At 44.6% G+C, this 22,533-nt stretch overlaps 1 protein-coding gene across 1 annotated transcript in view; it reads right to left on the bottom strand.

Moving 5' to 3' along the window:
- The window catches only part of LOC106584541 (calcium-dependent secretion activator 2), a 95,408-nt gene extending 77,656 nt beyond the window's left edge, over window positions 1–17,752 (bottom strand). Inside the window, exons 1-6 of the mRNA XM_082968253.1 lie at window positions 17,741–17,752; window positions 16,279–16,466; window positions 9,755–9,856; window positions 5,528–5,591; window positions 5,231–5,354; window positions 4,924–5,024 (exon numbers count right to left, since the gene is read on the bottom strand). Coding sequence (XP_082824379.1) covers window positions 4,924–5,024; window positions 5,231–5,354; window positions 5,528–5,591; window positions 9,755–9,856; window positions 16,279–16,466; window positions 17,741–17,752 — 591 coding nt within the window. The remainder of the gene's footprint in view (window positions 1–4,923; window positions 5,025–5,230; window positions 5,355–5,527; window positions 5,592–9,754; window positions 9,857–16,278; window positions 16,467–17,740) is intronic.
- Window positions 17,753–22,533: the final 4,781 nt, after the last annotated feature.

Here is a 22,533-nt window from a genome sequence, read left to right on the forward strand (position 1 = left end):
TCTGAACACCTCCAAAACAAAGTTCATGTGGTTTGGTAAGAAGAATGACCCTCTCCCCACCAGTGTGATTACTACTTCTGAGGGTTTAGAGCTTGAGGTAGTCACCTGATACAAGTACGGCTAGACGGTACAACATCCTTCTCTCAGCACATATCAAAGCTGCAGGCTAAAGTTAAATCTAGACTTGGTTTCCTCTATTGTAATCGTTCCTCTTTCACCCCAGATGCCAAAGTAACCCTGATTCAGATGACCATCCTACCCATGCTAGATTATGGAGACGTAATTTATAGATCGCTGTCGAGCGGCTAGATGTTCTTTACCATTCGGCCATCAGATTGGCCACTAATGCTCCTTACAGGCCACATCACTGCACTCTATACTCCTCTGTCAACTGGTCACCTCTGTATACCCAATGCAAGACCCACTGGTTGATGCTTATTTATAAAACCCTCTTAGGCCTCACTCCCCCATATCTGAGATACCTACTGCAGCACTCATCCTCCACATACAACACCCGTTCTGCCAGTCACATTCTGTTAAAGGTCCCCAAAGCACACACATCCCTGGGTCGCTCCTCTTTTCAGTTCGCTGCAGCTAGCGACTGGAACGAGCTGCAAAAAACACTCAAAGTGGACAGTTTTATCGACATCTCTTCATTCAAAGACTCAATCATAGACACTCTTACTGCCAGTTGTGGCTGCTTCGCATGATGTATTGTTGTCTCTACCTTCTTGTCCTTTGTGGTGTTGTCTGTGCCTAATAATGTTTGTGCCATGTTTTGTGCTGCTACCATATTGTTGTGATGTTGCATTGCTGCCATGCTTTTGTTGTTGTGTTAGGTCTCTTATTATGTAGTGTTGTGGTGTCACTCTTGTTGTGATGTGTGTTTTGTCCAATATTTTTTGTTTATTTTTAATCCCAGCCCCCGTCCCCGCAGGTGGCCTTTTGCCATCATTGTAAATAAGAATTTGTTCATAACTGACTTGCCTAGTTAAATAAAGGTTCAATATATATATATATTTTTAAGTGGTTTAAAGTTATTAGATCAACGCCTTCTTGTGTGGCACAGGCAGGAATCATCATTCCTACGTCTGGTAAGATGAGGGGTGGGGGTGTGTGTCTATTTGTCAATAACAGCGGGTGTGCAATGTCTAATATTAAACAAGTCTTGAGGTATTGCTCGCCTGAGGAAGAGTACCTCATGATAAACTGTAGATCTACCAAGAGAGTTCTCATCCACATTATTCGTAGCCATCTATTTACCACCACAAACTGATGCTGGCACTAAGACCGCACTCAACGAGCTGTATAAGGCCATAAGCAAACAAGAAAATGCTCATCCAGATGCGGCGCTCCTAGTGGCCGGGGACTTTAATGCAGGCAAACTTAAATCCGTTTTACCTCATTTCTATCAGCATGTCACATGTGCAACCAGAGGGAAAAAAACTCTAGACCACCTTTACTCCACACACGGAGATGCATACAAAGTTCTCCCTCGCCCTTCATTTGGCACATCTGACCATAATTCTATCCTCCTGATTCCTGCTTACAAGCAAAAACGAAAGCAGGAAGTACCAGTGACTCGCTTAATATGTAGGTGGTGAGATGACGTGGATGCTTCGCTATAGGACTGTTTTGCTAGCACAGACTGGAATATATTCAGGAATTCATCCAATGGCATTGAGGAGTATACCACCTCAGTCACTGGCTTCATCAATAAGTGCATCGATGACATCGTCCCCTCAGTGACCATACGTACATATCCCAACCAGAAGCCATGGATTACAGGCAACATCCGCATCTAGCTAAAGGCTTGCACTGCCGCTTTCAAGGAGCTGGACACTAATCCGGACGCTTATAAGAAATCCTGCTACGCTATCAGACAAACCATCAAATAGGCAAAGCGTCAATACAGGATAAATATTGAATCCTACTACACCGGCTCTGGCGCTCGTCGGATGTGGCAGAGTTTGAAAACTATTACGTACTACAAAGGGAAACCCAGCTGCCCAGTGACACGAGTCTACCAGACGAGCTAAATGCTTGCATGAGAGCACCATGCATGAGAGCACCAGCTGTTCCCGGACAACTGTGTGATCACACTCTAGTTGATGGGGACCATAGTCCCTGTACCCAAGGAAGCGAAGGTAACCTGCCTAAATGATTACCGCGCCATAGCACTCACATCGGTAGCCATGAAGTGCTTTGAAAGGCTGGTCATGGCTCACATCAACACCATCATGCCGGAAAGCCTAAACACACACCAATTCGCATACCGCCCCAAAAGATCCACAGACGACGCAATCTCAATCGCACTCCACACTGCCCTTTCCCACCTGGACAAAAGGAACACATTTACATTTACATTTTAGTCATTTAGCAGACGCTCTTATCCAGAGCGACTTACAGTAGTGAATGCATACATTTCATACATTCTCACACCCATGTGAGAATGCTGTTCATTGACTACAGCTCAGCGTTCAACACCATAGTGCCCACAAAGCTCATCACTAAGCTAAGGACCCTGGGACTAAACATATCCCTCTGCAACAACACATCTGCCACGCTGATCCTCAACACTTGGGCCCCTCAGGGGTGTGTGCTTAGTCCCCTCCTGTACTCCCTGTTCACCCACGACTGCGTGGTCAAACACGACTCCAACATCATCATTAAGTTTGCTGATAACACAACAGTGGTAGCCCTGATCACCGACAACGATGAGACAGTCTATAGGGAGGTGGTCAGAGACCTGGCAGTGTGGTGCCAGGACAACAACCTCTCCCTCAATGTGAGCAAGACAAAGGAGCTGATGGACTACAGGAAAAGGCGGGCCAAACAGGCCCCCATTAACATCAACAGGGTTGTAGTGAAGCGTGTCGAGAGTTAAGTTCCTTGGTGTCCTCATCACCAATGAACTATTATGGTCCAAACACACCGAGACAGTTGTGAAGAGGGCACGACAACACATTTTCCCCCTCAGGAGACTGAAAAGATTTGTCATGGGTCCCCAGATCCTCAAAAATGTCTACAGCTGCACCATCAAGAGCATCCTGACCGGTTGCATCACCGCCTGGTATTGTAACTGCTCGGCATCTGACCATAAGGCGCTACAAAGGGTAGTGTGTATGGCCCAGTACATCACTGGGGCCAAGCTTCCAGCCATCCAGGACCTATATAATAGGCGGTGTCAGAGGAAGGCCCAAAAAATTGTCAAAGACTCCAGTCACCCAGGTCATAGACTGTTCTCTCTGCTACTGCACGGCAAGCAGTACCGGAGCGCCAAGTCCAGGACCAAAAGACTCCTTAACAGCTTCTACCCCCTAATCCATAAGACTGCTGAACAATTAATCAAATGGCCACCTGGACTATTTACAATATAATATATTGTAATATGTATATAGCCTCGCTATTGTTATTTTATTGTGTTACTTTTTATAATTTTTTACTTTAGCTTATTTTGTAAATATTTTCTTAACCAACAATGCAGTTAAAGAAAGAGTTAAGGGCTTGCACGTTAGCATTTCACAGTAAGGTCTACACTTGTTGTATTCGGCGCATGTGACATTTTTGATTTGATTTAAAAAAATAAAAAAAAACATTTCAAGTGAAATATTTATCTATGACAAGAGTTAAGTTGTGGTTTTGAGGAGGAATATACTGACAGCAATAAAGGTATTCTGAAATCTTGAAAGGCACGCTTTGCTAAGATTAGTGACATTTGCATGAAGGAAGTACTGCAACTATTCTTGAAATACTTTATTTCTGATCTGTATATGATGGTTTGTGACTTATACTGTGATTGAGTATAGTGTTCTAAGTGTTGTGACGCTACAGCTCTGTGCACATCAGGGTTGGGGTCAATTCGGAATTTCGGAATTTAACATTTAAATTGACCACATCCCATAGGATGCAGAATTTGAATTTAATTTGAATTGAAGTAGAATTTTACTCAAAGCTATTCAACTGAGATGTGAAACAAGAGTCTCATTCATTTGACAAATATTTTATCAAAAGGATATGTCACATCATTAATGCAAAGAATACACATACCATTTCAAATATTAGTTTGATTATAACTCAAAGATGTCAAACAGTATTTTTACTTCGTCATGATATGTTAGATTGTTCCCTTCCATACTGCAGTATTTGGTCTAATGCATTCTTGGAAAAAATAAATACATCTGATTTAAAAATGTATCTAAATGTAATGCAAACTCTGGAATGATTTTGTATTTTTATAAAGTAACCATTGTTTAACTAGGCAAGTCAATTAAGATCAAATTCCTATTTACAATGACGGCCTACCTCGGCCAAACCCGGACTAAGCTGAGCCAATTGTGCGCCGACCTATGGGGCTCCCACTCACGGCCGGATGTGATACAGCCTAGAATCGAACCAGGGACTGTAGTGATGCCTCTTGCACTGGGATGCAGTACCTTAGACTGCTGTGCCACTCAGGACGCCCTTCTAGCGAATCAGAAACAAGTATTTAACAACGCTGTGGTATATTAACTGTTACTGACAACCCACAACATGATCTTAGAATATTTCCAGAACACTGTCATTATTTCAAATTGTTTTAGGAGAATGAGTGTTTCATGAAAATGAAATGTTTCAACCTTATGCTACATGGTGGTGGTAAACATACATGATGTCAAAAACATTACTATGCTGATAGAATAAATATGCCATTAGAATTGAATTAAATAATATTCTACCTCCTTTAATTCAAAGTATGCTTCCTGTGAGGTGTGGCCAATTAAATTCAAATTCAAGATCTGAATTAGAATTATGAAAAATTCGCAACTCAATTCAGAATCGACCCCAACCCTGGTGCACATTGAGTTTGTAACGGTGATAGTGTGTGTGTGTGTGTGTGTGTGTGGTAGGGGTGACACCATTAGTATGGCAGAATGGTCCTACCTCGGAATGGTGCTCATCATTCTGCTGCAGGACCTCAATACAAAGTTCTCCTAGTCGCATCATGTCCTCCAATCTCTTCTCCGGGGCAGCCTGAGCATCAGCTGTGACATTAGCACACACAAACATGCCAGCAGTGTGACATCAGCACACAGATACACTAAAACACTACAGCTACCCAGTATACTCTATTAAGAACACTGACAAACCAACATCATGTGCATATACTTGAACAAAGCCCAGACACAGAGACATGACAGTGAAATACGACACAGTATTATCACCACGTGTGAGCTGGGCTTGCACACACCCTCGATCTGAGCATATTGGGTCAGCTGGGAGTAGTTGATAAGGGCTGCTTTCTCCAGACATTTTTTGACCATCTTCTTCATCTCCTCAGGAGGAATCGGAGTGGTAATGTCCTTCATCAAAACCTAGAATCCACAAAACAGACATCTTGTTCCTTACAAGAGTGACCGAAAACCTGATTTTAGTGGAAGACCACAAGGATAACCCAACACATTCTTGTCTGCAGTATGAATAACTGAATGCAGAGACTTGTAGACTCAAAGAATAACAATAGCCCAACTTTTTCAGCAAAACATACCCTTTCTAGCAGGGAGAGTGTCGCTTTGAGTGCGCCATCTGGTCGGCCAAAGGGGAAACAGTACCTGTGGACACAAGTGTCAGTGGTCAGTGCACCTACAACATCAGATTTTGTGGGAATGCTTAACTGCATTTTGCATCATATGATGCATCATCCGGGGATGATTTCTGTATTTTGAAAGTTACATATTAAAATATTTTGGGACTATGTCAACAATGAACTAATGAAACAAATATCAAAAGATAGTTTTTGGGTGGATTTGTCCTTTAATGCATGAAAGGAAGCCATTGCACTACATAATGCAGGACAGCCATCTATTGACTACAGATAAAATATTGATCGGCACAAATATGTAGGTTAAATTGTGGGTGATGAAGCCTCAACAAAGTAGAGGTCAGAAGTGAGAGGCAAATAGGATAAATTAAGATAGTGCTTTATTAATCCCCGAGAGGGAAAATAAATTTACTCTCTGTTTATCATATATGCATAGTCACTTTAACTATACATTCATGTACATACTACCTCAATTGGGCCGACCAACCAGTGCTCCCGCACATTGGCTAACTGGGCTATCTGCATTGTGTCCCACCACCCGCCAACCCCTCTTTTTACACTACTGCTACTCTCTGTTCATCATATATGCATAGTCACTTTAACCATATCTACATGTACATACTACCTCAATCAGCCTGACTAACCTGTGTCTGTATGTAGCCTCGCTACTTTTATAGCCTCGCTACTGTATATAGCCTGTCTTTTTACTGTTTCCATTTCTTTACTTACCTATTGTTCCCCAAATACCTTTTTTGCACTATTGGTTAGAGCCTGTAAGTAAGCATTTCACTGTAAGTTCTACACCGGTTGTATTCAGCGCACGTGACAAATAAACGTTGATTTGATTTGAAATTTGATTGCAACCAGCCAATACATACATTACCAATAAATACCCCATGACCACACATTCTCTAGGGACTTTGGTCCTCTTGACTGGTACCAAGCTGAACTACCGGACAACAGCTCTCCTAAATGTGGATATTATATTTTAAGTGGATTTGAGGTGTTCGCAGTCAAACATGTCCCTTCTTAGTGCGTGGTTAGGAATGACCAAACGACTCTTATAGCCCTTATACAACTTCACTGTGTTCCCCTTTAATCCTAAACAAACTACACGCACCCTGCTCCTGTTTGCTGCTGATCAGCATAATCCCAAAATTGTCTAGGCTATTGTTTACTGCCATTAGCCTCTCGTTGAGGAGTGAGGTTAATGACTCCCGCTGCTTTCAACAGCCCTCTACAGACTCCGTGTCCCCACCCACCCTCTCTCCTCCTTGGGGCCAGATGGAGGGCCCTTCACAGGGATGAAGGGGTTTGAAATGCCAAAGTTCAGGGATATGAATGGGGCAAGTTCATTGAACAAACCATCCTTCAAGGTCTGGATCTGTGTCAATGGCCCTGACAATAAGGCCATACAAGGCAATAATGGTGAATAGCAGCTCACAGATGTAGGGAGGACCAAGAATCCAATATACACCATTTTGCACCTGTTTAACCCATAAGAGTCTAAGCAATGTCTAAGCCAGGGGAGGGGTTATTTGATGAAAAATCATTTTTGCCCTTACTGCTATTAGCCCATACAAACACATTGAATAATGATTCACTACATGGAAACAATAGGTAGTCCCCCAACAAATCTAAAGGAAGTTTGTTCTGAAGTGTCTGTCCTATATCTGAGAGACATAAGAAAGATCAGGAAATATTTGTTGTTGTTTTATTTTATCACTTATTTCTGGCACTAAACAGTCTAAGCCCTGGGGGGTTCTATAAAGCTAATTGGAAATGTTTTAATGTCATACCAAGGGTCATTTTGCCGTTTAATTTAGAATTTTAAGACTCCATGAAGTACACCAATAAAATATAGAACACAATTAATAGATTGAAATGTTTATTTAGCTTTACTGCTATTAGCCCGTACAAACACATTGAATAACAGATAGTCCCCCATAAAAAAATATTAAGGAAGTTTGTTCTGAAGTGTCTGTCCTACACATCCAGTCAAAAGTTTGGACATACCTACTCATTCAAGGGTTTTTCTTTATTTTTTAAAATGTTCTACATTGTAGAATAATAGAGAATGCATCAAAACTATGAAATAACACATAAGGAATCATGTAGTAAACAAAAAAGTGTTTAACAAATCAAAATATATTTGATATTTGAGATTCTTCAAAGTAGCCACCCTTTGCCTTCATAACAGCTTTGCACACTCTTGGCATTCTCTCAACCAGCTTCACCTGGAATGCTTTTCCAACTGTCTTGAAGGAGTTCCCACATATTCTGAGCACTTGTTGGCTGCTTTTTCTTCACTCTGCAATCCAACTCATCCCAAACCATCTCAATTGGGTTGAGGTCAGGAGATTGTGGAGGACAGGTCATCTGATGCAGCACTCCATCACTCTCCTTGGTTAAATAGCCTTATACAGCCTGGAGGTGTGTTGAGTCATTGTCCTGTTGAAAAACAAATGACAGTCCCACTAAGAGCAAACCAGATGGGATGGCATATTGTTGCAGAATGCTGTGGTAGCCATGCTGGTTAAGTGTGCCTTGAATTCTAAATATATCACTGACAGTGTCACCAGAAAAGCACCCCACACCATCACACCTTCTCCTCCATGCTTCACGATGGGAACCACACATGCAGAGATCATCCGTTCACCTAGTCTGCATCTCACGAAGACACACCAGTTGGAACCAAAAATCTCTAATTTGTACTGATCAGACCAAAAGGACAGATTTCCACCGGTCTAATGTCCATTGCTCGTGTTTCTTGGCCCAAGCAAGTCTTTTCTTCTTATTGGTGTCCTTTAGTAGTCATTTCTGTGCACCAATTCAACCATGAAGGCCTGATTCACGCAGTCTCCTCTGAACAGTTGATGTTGAGATGTGTCTGTTACTTGAACTCTGTGAAGCATTTATTTGGGCTGCAATTACTGAGGCTGGTAACTCTAATGAACTTATCCTCTGCAGCAGAGGTAACTCTGGGTCTTCCTTTCCTGTGGCGGTCCTCATGAGAGCCAGCTTCATCATAGCACTTGATGGTTTTCGCGACTGCACTTGAAGAAACTTTCAAAGTTCTTGAAATGTTCTGCATTGACTGACCTTCATGTCTTAAAGTAATGATGGACTGTTGTTTCTTTTTGCTTTTTTGAGCAGTTCTTGCCATAATATGGACTTGGTCTTTTACCAAATAGGGCTATCTTATTATCAACCCTACCTTGTCACAACACAACTGATTCAAATGCATTAATGAAAGAAACTCCACAAATGAACTTTTAACAAGGCACACCTGTTAATTGAAATGCATTCCAGGTGACTACCTCATTAAGCTGGTTGAAAGAATGCCAAGAATGTGCAAAGCTGTCATCAAGGTAAAGGGTGGTTACTTTGAAGAATCTCAAATATAATACATATTTTGATTTGTTTAACACTTTTTTGGTTACTACATGAATCCATATGTGTTATTGTCATAGTTGTGATGTATTCACTATTATTCTACAATGTAGAAAATAGTAAAAATAAAGAAAAACCCTTTAATGATTAGGTGTGTCCAAACTTTTGACTGGTACTGTATATCTTAGAGCAATCACTACCCGGACTGCTAACCTTGACTTCCTGGGCTTCTTTCAACTGAAAGAAAAAAGGCGCTGCCTCAAAACAACACTCGCTTTCGTAAGATCAGGAAAAATATTATTTTTGACGTGTATTTAACCCCTTATATTTGGCACTAAACAGTCTCCATATATACTTCCATACATTTTTTCAACTGGTCCCGGGGGACCTTCAGACGAGTGTTGAGGCCTGTGGGCGTCCTAGAGCAAAACAACCGACATGTACTGTAGTGTGTAGCCCAAATTGTTTGGACGCTACAGACAGAAGTTGGCAGATCGGCTGCACCGACTTCAGACAAGTCCCAAGACGCTTTCCATAGAAGGGTCATAATAGTTTGTAGACTAAACCATTCGGACGCTAGAGACGATTGTGATTTTGTGAAAAAACATATCTCTAGCTTAAACTGACAGATTTATAGGGATTTTTTTATTATGCTAATTAGACCTTAGGGGGTTAAATGTGTGGAAGGTTTTTATTATACTCAGCTACTAGTGCATTACTGACAAATGAAGCCTACTTACCATTGTTTGTAATCATGTCAAATCGTAGAGGAAGTAGTACCTAAAATGAATGATCTGGTTGTCCAATAGACTCAGGAGACGGCTTCTTATGTCCTCAAACTGTTCTCTCTCTTCCTCAGTGACTGTGCCTATCCCATCCGGCCTGAAAAAAAAAATGCACATTTTTGATGAGCATTTCATTATAGGGAAAATCTGCAGTTCAAACAACAACAAAGCGACCACCCCACCACCTTTTTTGGTAAACAGCTAAGGGATGGGGCTGGAGTAAAGTAACCACTCTGAAATTCATAGACGGGGCTATGGATGCAAGGACTGACCATCCATGAAATAAAAATGATAGTTTTAACCATGTTTTGAAAATATACTGTGTGTGTTTAGAATTACATAGTTTACAAACAATGTAAAAAAAAAATCAAAAAAGCTTATATTTTGGGTTCTGATGGGGTTGGACAGTTGCTCATTTAAGTTATATTTTTCAAGAATCAATGGCTATATATCATTCATTTAAAAGTCAACAAATGGATGTAGCAATCACAGATTGCCACTTTAATGTTTGTAAAGCTTCCATTCTCTTTTTGCCTTCCCATTAATAGGCACTCTGGGGAATGAGAAGAAAATGCAATCACTACCCGGACTGCTAACCTTGACTTCCTGGGCTTCTTTCAACTGAAAGAAAAAAGGCGCTGCCTCAAAACAACACTCGCTGTCGTGAGGTTGTCTGTGTTAATGAGTTGTGCTTATAAAAGCGTATGCAGTGAGCCCCTGAACATTATGTATTAGCCTCTAGCAGGGAAGAACGAGATGTATCTGCAACAATATTTGTGACTATTGTTTTTACTTCAGTTTATTTTAGTAAATACTTTAACACTTATTTTTCTTAAAACTGCATTGTTCATTAAGGGCTTGTAAGTAAGCATTTCACTGTAAGGTGAAATGTTGTATTCGGCACATGTGACAAATACCATTTGATTTGACTTGAAGTTGAAGCAGAGAAACTGAATTGCAATTTAGTTATGAAGCTTTTACAAATTGTTTGTGTGTTGTTTACTCTGCCAAGAGAGTTACAAAAAAAGCTAACTAAGGTAATTCTATAATAAATATGAGTGTAAACCATCCTATCCAAAATGTGCCTGGTTTTAGAGTAAAATAATAAACCTCACATTAGAAACATAAAAAGGGATTTAGCTGTCATAAAGGACACTATAAAAAAGAATCTCAAGAAATGGAGTAACAATGAAAAGCTTGTAGTGTATTGTGTCTGAACATCAGGCCTTCACTTCAACTGCTCTCCGTTCAATCCCCAAAAGGCCCTGGTCTACAATGAAAAACAGCCCTCTCTTCACAACAGCATTTGTAAGGACTACTTGTTCCTTAAATCCGTCAATTCATTAACTCCCCCCCTGCTGCCACCCCCTTTAACAAGCACCAGCTAATCCCAAAGGAACACACAAAAAGGATAGTGCTAGGAGGGGTGGGCGAGTATGCTCACTCATGGGATGGCAAGGACATTTTCTTTCATGTCGTGGTAAAAAGGGAGTGGATTTCTTGTTCTGTTCATCCCTCACACTCCAGCCCAAACGTCCAGATGAAGATATAAGGGCCATGTAAAGCAGCCCTCCCTCCCCATCCTTTGGCCATACACTAGGTCAGGGTTCCCCAACAGCGAATTTGGCCCGCGGGTGGTTTTAGCAAAAAAACAACAAAAAAAACATACAGTACTCATTCAAGGGTTTTACTATTGAAAGTTTCATCAAGCGCTATGATGAATCTGCCTCTCATGAGGACCGCTACAGGAAAGGAAGACCCAGAGTTACCTGCTGCAGAGGATAAGTTATTTAGAGTTACCAGCCTCAGATTGCAGCCCAAATAAATGCTTTGCAGAGTTCAAGTAACAGACACATCTAAACATCAATTGTTCAAAGAAGACTGCGTGAAATCAGGCCTTCATGGTTGAATTGCTACCAAAAAAAGCACTACTAAAGGACACCAATAATAAGAAGAGACTTGCTTGGGCCAAGACATACGAGCAATGGACATTAGACTGGTGGAAATCTGTCCTTTGGTCTGATGAGTTCAAATTTGACATTTTTGTTCCAACCGCCATGTCTTTGTGAGACGCAGAGTAGGTGAACGGATGATCTCCGCATGTGTGGTTCCCACCATGAAGCATGGAGGAGGAGGTGTGATGGTGCTTTGCTGGTGACACTGTCAGTGATTTATTTAGAATTTAAGGCACACTTAATCAGCATGGCTACCACCGCATTCTGCAGCAATACGCCATCCCATCTGGTTTGCGCTTAGTGGGAGTATCATTTGTTTTTCCACAGGACAATGACCCAACACACCTCCAAGCTGTGTAAGGGCTATTTGACCATGAAGGAAAGTGATGGAGTGTTGCATCAGAGGACGTAGCCTCCACAATCTCCCGACCTCAACCCAATTGAGATGAGTTGGACTGCAGAGTGAAGGAAAAGCAGTCAACAAGTGCTCAGCATATGTGGGAACTCTCAAGACTGTTGGAAATGCATTCCAGGTGAAGCTGGTTGAGAGAATGCCAAGAGTGTGCAAAGTTGTCATCAAGGCATAGATAGGGTGGCTACTTTGAAGAATATCAAATATAAATTTGTTGAACACTGTTATTTCATAGTTTTGATGTCTTCACTATTATTCTACAATGTAGAAAATGGTACACATAAAGAAAAACCCTTGAATGAGTAGGTGTGTCCAAACTTTTGACTGGTACTGTATATTATTTTATTATTTATAATTTTCATTGTTGGACATAAAATACTGTAAAAACACCAGGAAATCAGCTCCAAGTAATTCAAATTTTGGAACTCTGTTCCCAAGTATACCCACACATAAGAGAGAGACACGTGATCATATACAAATGTAAGCAAGGTTTAACATTTTTATGTTTTAGTTAAATATATATCTGTTTGGGCTTCTTGCAGTCAATTTGCAGTCTACAAATTATTTCCAATTAGTGTTCTGGCACCCCAACCAACCCTCAAGAAAACAAAATTGTCCAATGGCTGAATCTAGATGATCCCTGCACTAGGCCTTAGTCCCAGCCCAAGCCCATGGGTCCTGTGAGCTGACCAGTTTCTAAAATTCAAAGATAAGATAAACAAAGATAAGGAATATTTTCATTTAGCAAAGGCAACATGCCTTATACAAATATAGACACGTTAACACAAGCAAAACATCAGATTGCACGATTGATCAATACTGACAGTTTTGTGGCATGGAGTCGGACAAAGAACAGACTGTCACTCAGTTGTTCAGTCCTCTGATACATACCATCTCTATGTTGCTATCCTTGTAACATTCAAAGTGTTGCAAGGATACGAGCACTCAAAGCCTGCCTTGTTAACACCAAAAAGTTGGCAACAGGCCAAATTGAAAATACCCTGATAGACCATTAAAATCTCAAGTAGAACCCCTGTGCTTGTAACTGGCTTTCCCGCAGTAGCTTTTCTCTGACTGCTATCAAATCCAATCAAACTTCCTGTCATGCTTGGCTGCACACGTCAGAGCTGGGCGCGGTGCGACAGCTTGTCGAGGGCAGACGCATTGTTGATGCTTAATGAAGCAAGCATGTTTGAGTTGGGGCTAAACGCTGACCCCCACTCACAAAGGGTTAACAGGCTCCTGGATGGGGCTGTAGGTTACTGCAGTCTTGTCGGGACATCTGTAGTTTCATGTCAGGGTGTTTACAGTGGATAGGGCTCATCTGTAAGTGATGACTGTCGTCTTCGACCACGCTCCAAACCTCCGGATGTCTGGGCAAATCACATCCGACGGAGTGGGCGTCATCTGATGGTGAGTCGGCGGCCACACGTGGCAGGGCACTGTGTGCGTGTCACCTACCTTTAGCAGCATGGGGAACAGACAAGGCTGGCAGTTAGGAGAGACAGGGGATGGGTGGCATGAGGAGTCAGGGTGGCAGAAGTAAAAGCTCCGGTCACATTCCGAGCCCATGAGAGCCGGACGGCTCTGAGAAGCGGGGGATAGGAAGTGACAGGTGAGAAGGAGGTGAGCAGAAGATGTGTCCGCTGTCGCTGTTCACACGGCTCACAGTGCTGCCCTTTCGCTCCCTTTGCCATGGGCTGCTGTAACCGTGCTCCGCTCCCAAACACACCCGTCTCCATGAAGATGCAAGCCACACCTGCACAGACTCATGTTGGTGGCAAAGCTCAATGAGTCCACTCTTCATCATCTGTCAATCAAAACCAATGATCCACAAAAAGTTGTCAAAGTTAGCAAGTGTCCCCTTTTCAAGGAACACCGTTTTCCAGAAATCACAAGCCCCTTTCACAACCATTGTACAAAGAGTGTGATTATAAAAGACTACGTAAAGGGAAATGTACTAGCGGAAATGTATTTTGTGCAACATAATCTAACCTATGACAGCTAAAAAATGGCAGCTCTGATAAGGAAATAGTACACTCAACCAGTTCTTTGACAACTACTGTTCTCAAAGTGCAAAGGCTAAGCCCCAAATGCAGGGGTGCACCCACACATCACAAGGAAAATGCATGGGTTTTGTATACGGCAGATCTGACAATTTTTTTTAGATAATTTAAAATAAATGTTACATTCGCCAAGACCCACCCCTTTTCGTTTACAAAGACAAGTAGGTCACAGGTTGCATAAGGCTGTTGCATAAAGCTACCTCCATCTCAGTCTGTGGCCTCATGCTACCCGATGCCATCTTCCACTCCCTTCCACACCCTCTCTGGCAGCACCAGAGCACTGAATAGGCATCAATTATTCAAATTAGAACTCCAACTGACAAAAAGCCAGTTCCAGCAAATCTCCCCTGTTTATACATGGTGATTACACAGAGGCTAATCATTACGTTCTCTAATTGGCTAAATTACTCAACAAAGAGAGAAAGCACATATATTAGCATTTATCACAGGGGAAGTCAAGCATGGGGTTATTTGAGGTAAGTGGGAAACTAATAGCCGTAAAGGCATCTACATACTGCTCCTGGCAGAACTTGGCTGTGCCTCCCATACTCCCTTAAAATACCTTCACTTGAATTACGAGGAAAAAGCAGCAATAGCACTGTTAGTCCATCTTGAGACCCAGTAGTCAGTATACACTTCCTAGATACAGTAACTCAAGAAATCTGAAATCCATTTTGAAGTTTTTGCAGAGGTCTAAGTCATGGAATTTTACATCCAAGATGTTTAGTGCAGTATTTCTCAAGTGAAAAAATGTGCATAAAAAGTAGTTGTCTCATTGAATGACAATAAACACTTTATTGAAGAATCCCTACTGTTGACCAATCACCGACGAAGGGTCGTAGACTTCGGCTTCTGAACTTTGGCTTACCTCAGGAAAAAATGTGTGCATGAAAAGCCGAAACTATATTTGTGTCCAAAGATGAAAACAAACAAAAATGTCACAAAATGTAATCATAATGGGAAGCATGCGGATGCCTTAAGAGGGATAGCGTGGAGCTGTTAAGCCGACAAGTGGCCAAGGCATACTGCTCATATCAGACTAAGTACAAGAAACAAATGACATGCTTTTGACAAAAGTACTGTACCAACTCATGTCCAGAAAATATTATTATATTTCATTATAATTATTTGGTGGTCGTGAACATTTTTCTCTGTGTAAAAACCTTGGATATTTGGTTAAATCTAAACATCAACCCTCAAACATATATAGTTTCAGAAATTGTGTGTAGAAATGAATAATGATAAACCAAAGAAAAAGACATAAGAAGAAAACATGGAGGACGAAAAGGGAACAATTACCAACCTATTAAAAACTGATATAGAACCTGTATTTATTTTCTAATCATACTACGCTCCGATGCAGAGTTAACAGCTAAGTGATCATTTGTATGCAGAGACTCCGTATACGTTCTCCCTCTATCTCAAAGAATGGAGAAATGAAAAATAGACAATGAAAGAGCGGTGGTGGGTGGTTACTATTGTGGTATTATCAAGTCCCTTTGCAGGACTCGTCTTTACATCACACAAAAGCCCACCGTTTCTCTTTTACCTATTATTATCTCTTTTAACTAAATATGTCTTATTCCTTGATTTCTGAAATGTGAAATAAAAAGTATACAAGCTTTTCTATGGGTGTATGACAGCCTATAGGGGCAATGAATGGAAGAGTGTGAACAAGATTCCCACTAGGCACAGACATCAGTTTGGTTGAGTTGAAACTAACGTGAAATCAACAACAAAAAATGTCATCATGACATTGGATTTAAGTTAAAAGTTAGGTGAAAAAAAGACAAAATTCCTCTCCCTACGTCGATGACTTTTTGCAAATCCAATCAGTTTTCCACGTTGATTCCACACCATCACATTTACGTTTTTGGGTTGAAATGACGTGTAAACAATGTTGATTCAACCAGTTTTTTCCAGTGGGATGAGTCTTTTCACTGGTTATAGATTTTAAAAAATCATCTTGACAATTACCATCTGAGCTCCGGAGACAACATTTCAGTTCGGCAAAAAGTAAAAGCAAAAACCTGTAGTTGCTTTAATACAACACTTAACTAATTTGTGGAGCTTTTGATGTATGTACCTATTGCCATGGATGTGGGAGGCACAGAAGGCATAGCTGTAATGTAGAAGAGTGGGGTCGACCAGGGTGTTGTTCTCAGAGTAGTCCATCAGGTCCCGGAGGTAGCTGAGGTGGCGGTGGCAGCCCCTCACACCGTAGCGGGCGCAGTACTCATCCAGCACAAACACCTGACCTGGACTGAACCATCCCTGTGGACACAAACAGAGGAAAGGCTAGAGAGGATAGTTTTTGACTTATTGGGATGCCTGCCACTGATGGTCTCTAACAGGATGGTCTGCCGGAATCTGTGGAGAAAAAGAAACCGAATAGATAATTACAGCTTCCTTTTTTTTTTTAAGGAGGATGGAATTTTGAACTCCTCACATATTTTTATTTTATTTGTGAAAAGATTGGAGCAAATGAATAGAGGGATGAGAAATGTGTAGTGCTGAAGTGGGGATGGAACCGGGACCCGCCGCGGGGGGATTGTATATGATTCCGTAGAAGAGAGCATTACCGTTTGACCAGACCACGGGCCATAGTTACGCCTTCTATGTCAACATTGATTGGAAACTAGATGTTTTTTATTTATATAGATCAGGGGTGTCAAACTCATTTCACCGCAGGCCACATTCAGTCTTCACCAAGGCCCGGATTGCCACACTTAAAATGTATTATATTTCTTTGCCATCAAACTTAGCAAAAAATATTCCTCCATCTATTGCTTTTGGAATTTTCTAAACTTTCATTTCGATTACTGTTAGCAAGCTGGACAGAGAGAAGAGACTAGAAATGGAGGTCCATTATTTCTACACAGTTTCCATTTGGTTTTAGACATTTCAAAGTCGATCGAGATCCTTTTGTTTTGTCATCATATTCTGATGATTATGTTTTTAGTTTTTTTACTCTCCATTATCACTGTAAATACAGACCCTCTGCAATAAGCTGTTAAAGAGAAAATCCCAGACCATTTCCAATGATTAAACAAATGAGACCAAGGTTAACCCGCCAACAATTCATTCACCAAAAAATTAAAAATAAATTCACTCTAAGTAGGAAGTGATCTGAAATCTTAGAACGTTCATTAGTTCATTCATCCTGCACATAATAACTAAATTAGGCATGAATCTTAAACCTAATTAAGACGCCTCTCGGAAGGAATATTAACAAATTAGCACCTCCGCCGAGCAGTTGCCCATAACGACGCCAATAGATCCCTGGCATGGCAACCGTGACTCTTCGGGTGGCGATGGTTGACCTGGGAGCGACCCAGACATGTGCAATACTGTGCCTTACAAATCTGTCACTCTGAATCCTTTCTATTTCCAAATTAAATTTGCACTTGATACTTAAATGGAAGGCAGAATAAATCTTTCTATTTTTCTTGAGATTTAGAGTCAGAAACAACAACATGCCAATGGATACAAATGATAACGGGCTCCAATTCTTGGTCTTCCTCATACTGCAAATAATAGCAACCTACTTCTTGAGACATCCTGATAGGGAATGGGTCCGAGATTTCAAACCTGGATAGAATAGGACTCCTTCATGTCTTAAAGACTGTCAGAGAATCTTTGTACAGTCAAAACATAGCTTCACTAAGTGAGTTGGAAATGACCTGACTTCACCACACATTTCCTTTTCTGTCTCTCCGTCACTTCTACTTCTCCAATTCTTCAAATAAATAATTCTCCAAATAACTCCTCCTTTATTTAGTCATTCTCTCTCATCATCTGAATCATTCCCTTTCTCCATCTCCCTCTTTCTATCATTCATTTCCCAACTCTGTCTCTTTCGTTCATTCCCCAACTCTTTCGTTCTCCCCTCTCTTTCGTTTGTTCCCCCCCTCTCTCTCGTTCGCCTCGTTCGTCCCCCTCTTTCGTTCGTTCCCCCCCTCGTTCTCTCTCCCATTCGTTCCCCCGTCCCCCCCTCTCTCATTCGTTACCCCATCTCAACCTCTCTTTCTCGTTCCACCCTCTCTCGTTCGTTCCCCCTCTCTCTCTCGTTCGTTCGTTCTCTCGTTCGTTCTCCCCTCTCTCTCTCTCTCTCTCGATAGTCCCCCATCCCAACCTCTCTCATTCGTTCCCCCTCTCTCCCTCTTGTTCCCCTCTCTCATTCGGTCCCCTCCTCTCTCTCTCGTTCCCCCTCTCTCGTTCGTTCCCCCCCTCTCTCGTTCGTCCCCCCCTCTCTCTCGTTCATTCCCCCCCTCAATCTCTCTCTCGTTCGTTCACCCCCTCGCTCTCTCTCGTTCCCCCCCTCTGTCTCTCGTCCCCCCCCTCTCTCTCTCTCGTTCCCCCTCTCTCTCGTTCCCCCCCACTCTCTCGTTCCCCCCCCTCTCTCTCGTTCCCCCCCCTCTCTCTCTCTCGTTCCCCCCCTCTCTCGTTCCCCCCTCCTCTCTCTCTCTTCGTTCCCCCCTCTCTCTCTCTCTCTCTCTCTCTCTCTCTCTCTCTCTCTCGTTCGTTCCCCCCTCTCTCTCTCGTTCGTTCCCCCCTCTCTCTCTCGTTCGTTCCCCCTCTCTCTCCCTCTCCCCCCCGCTCTCTCTCGTTCGTTCCCCTCTCTCTCTCTCTCGTTCGTTCCCTCCTCTCTCTCTCTCGTTCGTTCCCCCTCTCTCTCTCTCTCGTTCGTTCCCCCTCTCTCGCTCTCTCGTTCCCCCTCTCTCTCTCTCTCGTTCGTTCCCCCTCTCGCTCTCTCTCGTTCGTTCCCCTCTCTCTCTCTCTCTCGTTCGTTCCCCCTCTCTCTCTCTCGTTCCCCCCATCTCTCTCTCGCTCTCGTTCCCCCCATCTCTCTCTCGCTCTCGTTCCCCCCCTCTCTCTCTCTCTCGCTCTTGTTCCCCCCCTCTCTCTCTCTCTCTCTCTCTCGTTCCCCCCCTCTCTCGCTCTCTCGTTCCCCCCTCTCTCTCTCTCTCGTTCCCCCCCCCTCTCTCTCTCTCTCTCTCTCGCTCGTTCCCCCCCCCTCTCTCTCTCTCTCTCTCGTTCCCCCCCTCTCTCTCTCTCTCTCTCGTTCCCCCTCTCTCTCTCTCATTCCCCCTCTCTCTCTCTCTCTCTCTCTCTCTCGTTCCCCCTCTCTCTCTCTCTCTCGTTCCCCCTCTCTCTCTCTCTCTCTCTCTCTCTCGTTCTCTCTCTCTCTCTCTCTCGTTCCCCCTCTCTCTCTCTCTCGTTCGTTCCCCTCTCTCTCTCTCTCTCGTTCGTTCCCCCTCTCTCTCTCTCTCGTTCCCCCTCTCTCTCTCTCTCGTTCGTCCCCATCTCTCTCTCTCTCGTTCGTTCCCCCTATCTCTCTCTCTCGTTCCCTCATCTCTCTCTCTCTCGTTCCCCATCTCTCTCTCTCTCTCGTTCCCCCCCTCTCTCTCTCTCTCTCTCTGTCCCTCTCTCTCTCTCTCGTTCCCCCTCTCTCTCTCTCTCGTTCCCCCCTCTCTCTCTCGTTCGTTTCCCCCCTCTCTCTCTCTCTCGGTCCCCCCCTCTCTCTCTCTCTCTCGCTCGTTCCCCCCCCTCTCTCTCTCTCTCTCTCTCGTTCCCCCCCTCTCTCTCGCTCTCGCATTCCCCCCATCTCTCTCTCTCTCTCTCTCTCTCTCTCTCGTTCGTTCCCCCCTCTCTCTCTCTCGTCTCGTTCCCCCCTCTCTCTCTCTCGCTCTCTCTCTCGTTCCCCCTCTCTCTCTCTCGTCTCGTTCCCCCTCTCTCTCTCTCTCTCTCTCTCGTTCTCGTTCCCCCCTCTCTCTCTCTCTCGTTCCCCCCCCTCTCTCTCCCCCCCTCTCTCGTTCCCTCCCCCCCCTCTCTCTCTCGTTCCTCCCCCCCTCTCTCTCTCTCGTTCGTCCCCCCCTCTCTCTCTCTCTCTCTCGTTCCCCCCCTCTCGCTCTCGTTACCCCTCTCTCTCTCTCTCTCTCGTTCGTTCCCCCCCTCTCTCTCGTTCGTTCCCCCTTCTCTCTCGTTCGTTCCCCCCTCTCTCTCTCGCTCTCTCGTTCCCCCCCCCCTCTCTCTCTCTCTCTCGTTCCCCCCGCTCTCTCTCTCTCGCCCTCCCCCCCTCTCTCTCTCTCGTTCGTTCCCCCTCTCTCCCTCTCGTTCGTTCCCCCCTCTCTCTCATTCCCCCCTCTCTCTCTCCCTCTCCCCCCTCTCTCTCTCGTTCGTTCCCCCTCTCTCTCTCTCGTTCGTTCTCCCCCTCTCTCTCTCCCTCTCTCGTTCCATCCCCACTCTAACTCTCGTTCCCTCCCCCTCTCTCTCTCTCTCTCTCTCGTTCGTTCCCCCCTCTCTCTCTCTCGTTCGTTCCCCCCTCTCTCGTTCCCCCTCTCTCTCGTTCCCCCCTCTCTTGTTCCCTCCCTCTCTCTCGTTCGTTCCCTCCTCTCTCTCGTTCGTTCTCCCTCTCTCTCATTCGTTCCATCCTTCTCTCCCTCTCCCTCTCTCTCTCTCTCTCGTTCGTTCTCTCTCTCGTTCGTTCTCCCCCTCTCTCTCTCTCTCTTTCCATCCCCCCTCTAACTCTCGTTCCCTCCCTCTCTCTCTCTCTCTCTCTCTCTCGTTCGTCCCCTCTCTCTCTCTCGTTCGTTCCCCTCTCTCTCGTTTCCCCCCTCTCTCTCTCTCGTTCCCCCCCTGTTGCCCCCTCTCGTTCGTTCCCCCCTCGCTCTACCTCGTTTGTTCGTTGCCCCCTCTCGTTCGTTCCCCACTCGCTCTACCTTGTTCGTTCGTTCCCCACTCGCTCTACCTTGTTCGTTCGATCTCCCCTCTCTCCAGTTCGTTCCCCCCTCTCTCTCGTTCGCCTCTCTCTCTCTCGCGTTCGTCTCTCTCTCTCTCCATCTCTCTCTCTCTCTCTCTCCCTCTCGCGTTCGTCTCTCTCTCTCTCTCCCTCTCGCGTTCGTCTCTCTCTCTCTCCCTCTCGCGTTCGTCTCTCTCTCTCTCCCTCTCGCGTTCGTCTCTGTCTCTCTCTCCCTCTCGCGTTCGTCTCTCTCTCTCTCTCTCCTCTCGCGTTCGTCTCTCTCTCTCTCTCCCTCTCGCGTTCGTCTCTCTCTCTTCTCCCTCTCGCGTTCGTCTCTCTCGCTCTCCCTCTCGCGTTCGTCTCTCTCTCTCTCGCGTTCGTCTCTCTCTCTCTCGCGTTCGTCTCTCTCTCTCTCCCTCTCGCGTTCGTCTCATTCACTCACTCACTCCCTCTGAATCCCCCTCTCCCTCTGAATCTCCCTCTCTCTGAATCTCGCTCTCTGAATCTCGCTCTCTGAATCTCCCTCTCTCGCTCTCTGAATCTCCCTCTCTCGCTCTCTGAATCTCCCTCTCTCGCTCTCTGAATCTCCCTCTGGATCTCCCTCTCTCTCTGAATCTCCCTCTCTCTCTGAATCTCCCTCTCTCTCTGAATCTCCCTCTCTCTCTGAATCTCCCTCTCTCTCTGAATCTCCCTCTCTCTCTGAATCTCCCTCTCTCTCTGAATCTCCCTCTCTCTCTGAATCTCCCTCTCTCTGAATCTCCCTCTCTCTGAATCTCCCTCTCTCTGAATCTCCCTCTCTCTGAATCTCCCTCTCTCTGAATCTCCCTCTCTCTGAATCTCCCTCTCTCTGAATCTCCCTCCCTCTGAATCTCCCTCCCTCTGAATCTCCCTCCCTCTGAATCTCCCTCAATCTCCCTCTCCCTCTGAATCTCCCTCTCCCTCTGAATCTCCCTCAATCTCCCTCTCCCTCTGAATCTCCCTCTGAATCTCCCTCTGAATCTCCCTCTCCCTCTGAATTTCCCTCTGAATCTCCCTCTCCCTCTGAATTTCCCTCTGAATCTCCCTCTCTCTCTGAATCTCCCTCTCTCTCTGAATCTCCCTCTCTCTCTCTGAATCTCCCTCTCTCTCTGAATCTCCCTCTCTCTCTCTGAATCTCCCTCTCTCTCTCTGAATCTCCCTCTCTCTCTCTGAATCTCCCTCTCTCTCTCTGAATCTCCCTCTCTCTCTGAATCTCCCTCCCCGTCCCTGTGAATCTCCCTCCCCGTCCCTGTGAATCTCCCTCCCCGTCCCTGTGAATCTCCCTCCCCGTCCCTGTGAATCTCCCTCCCCGTCCCTGTGAATCTCCCTCCCCGTCCCTCTGAATCTCCCTCCCCGTCCCTCTGAATCTCCCTCCCCGTCCCTCTGAATCTCCCTCTCCGTCCCTCTGAATCTCCCTCTCCGTCCCTGTGAATCTCCCTCTCCGTCCCTGTGAATCTCCCTCTCCGTCCCTGTGAATCTCCCTCCCTCTCCCTCTATCCGAATCTCCCTCCCTCTCCCTCCCTCTATCCGAATCTCCCTCCCTCCCTCTCCGAATCTCCCTCCCTCCCTCTCCCTCTCTGA

Source organism: Salmo salar, chromosome 23 (genome assembly GCF_965601325.2).
Source record: "Salmo salar chromosome 23, fSalSal1, whole genome shotgun sequence".
Taxonomy (NCBI): Eukaryota; Metazoa; Chordata; class Actinopteri; order Salmoniformes; family Salmonidae; genus Salmo; species Salmo salar.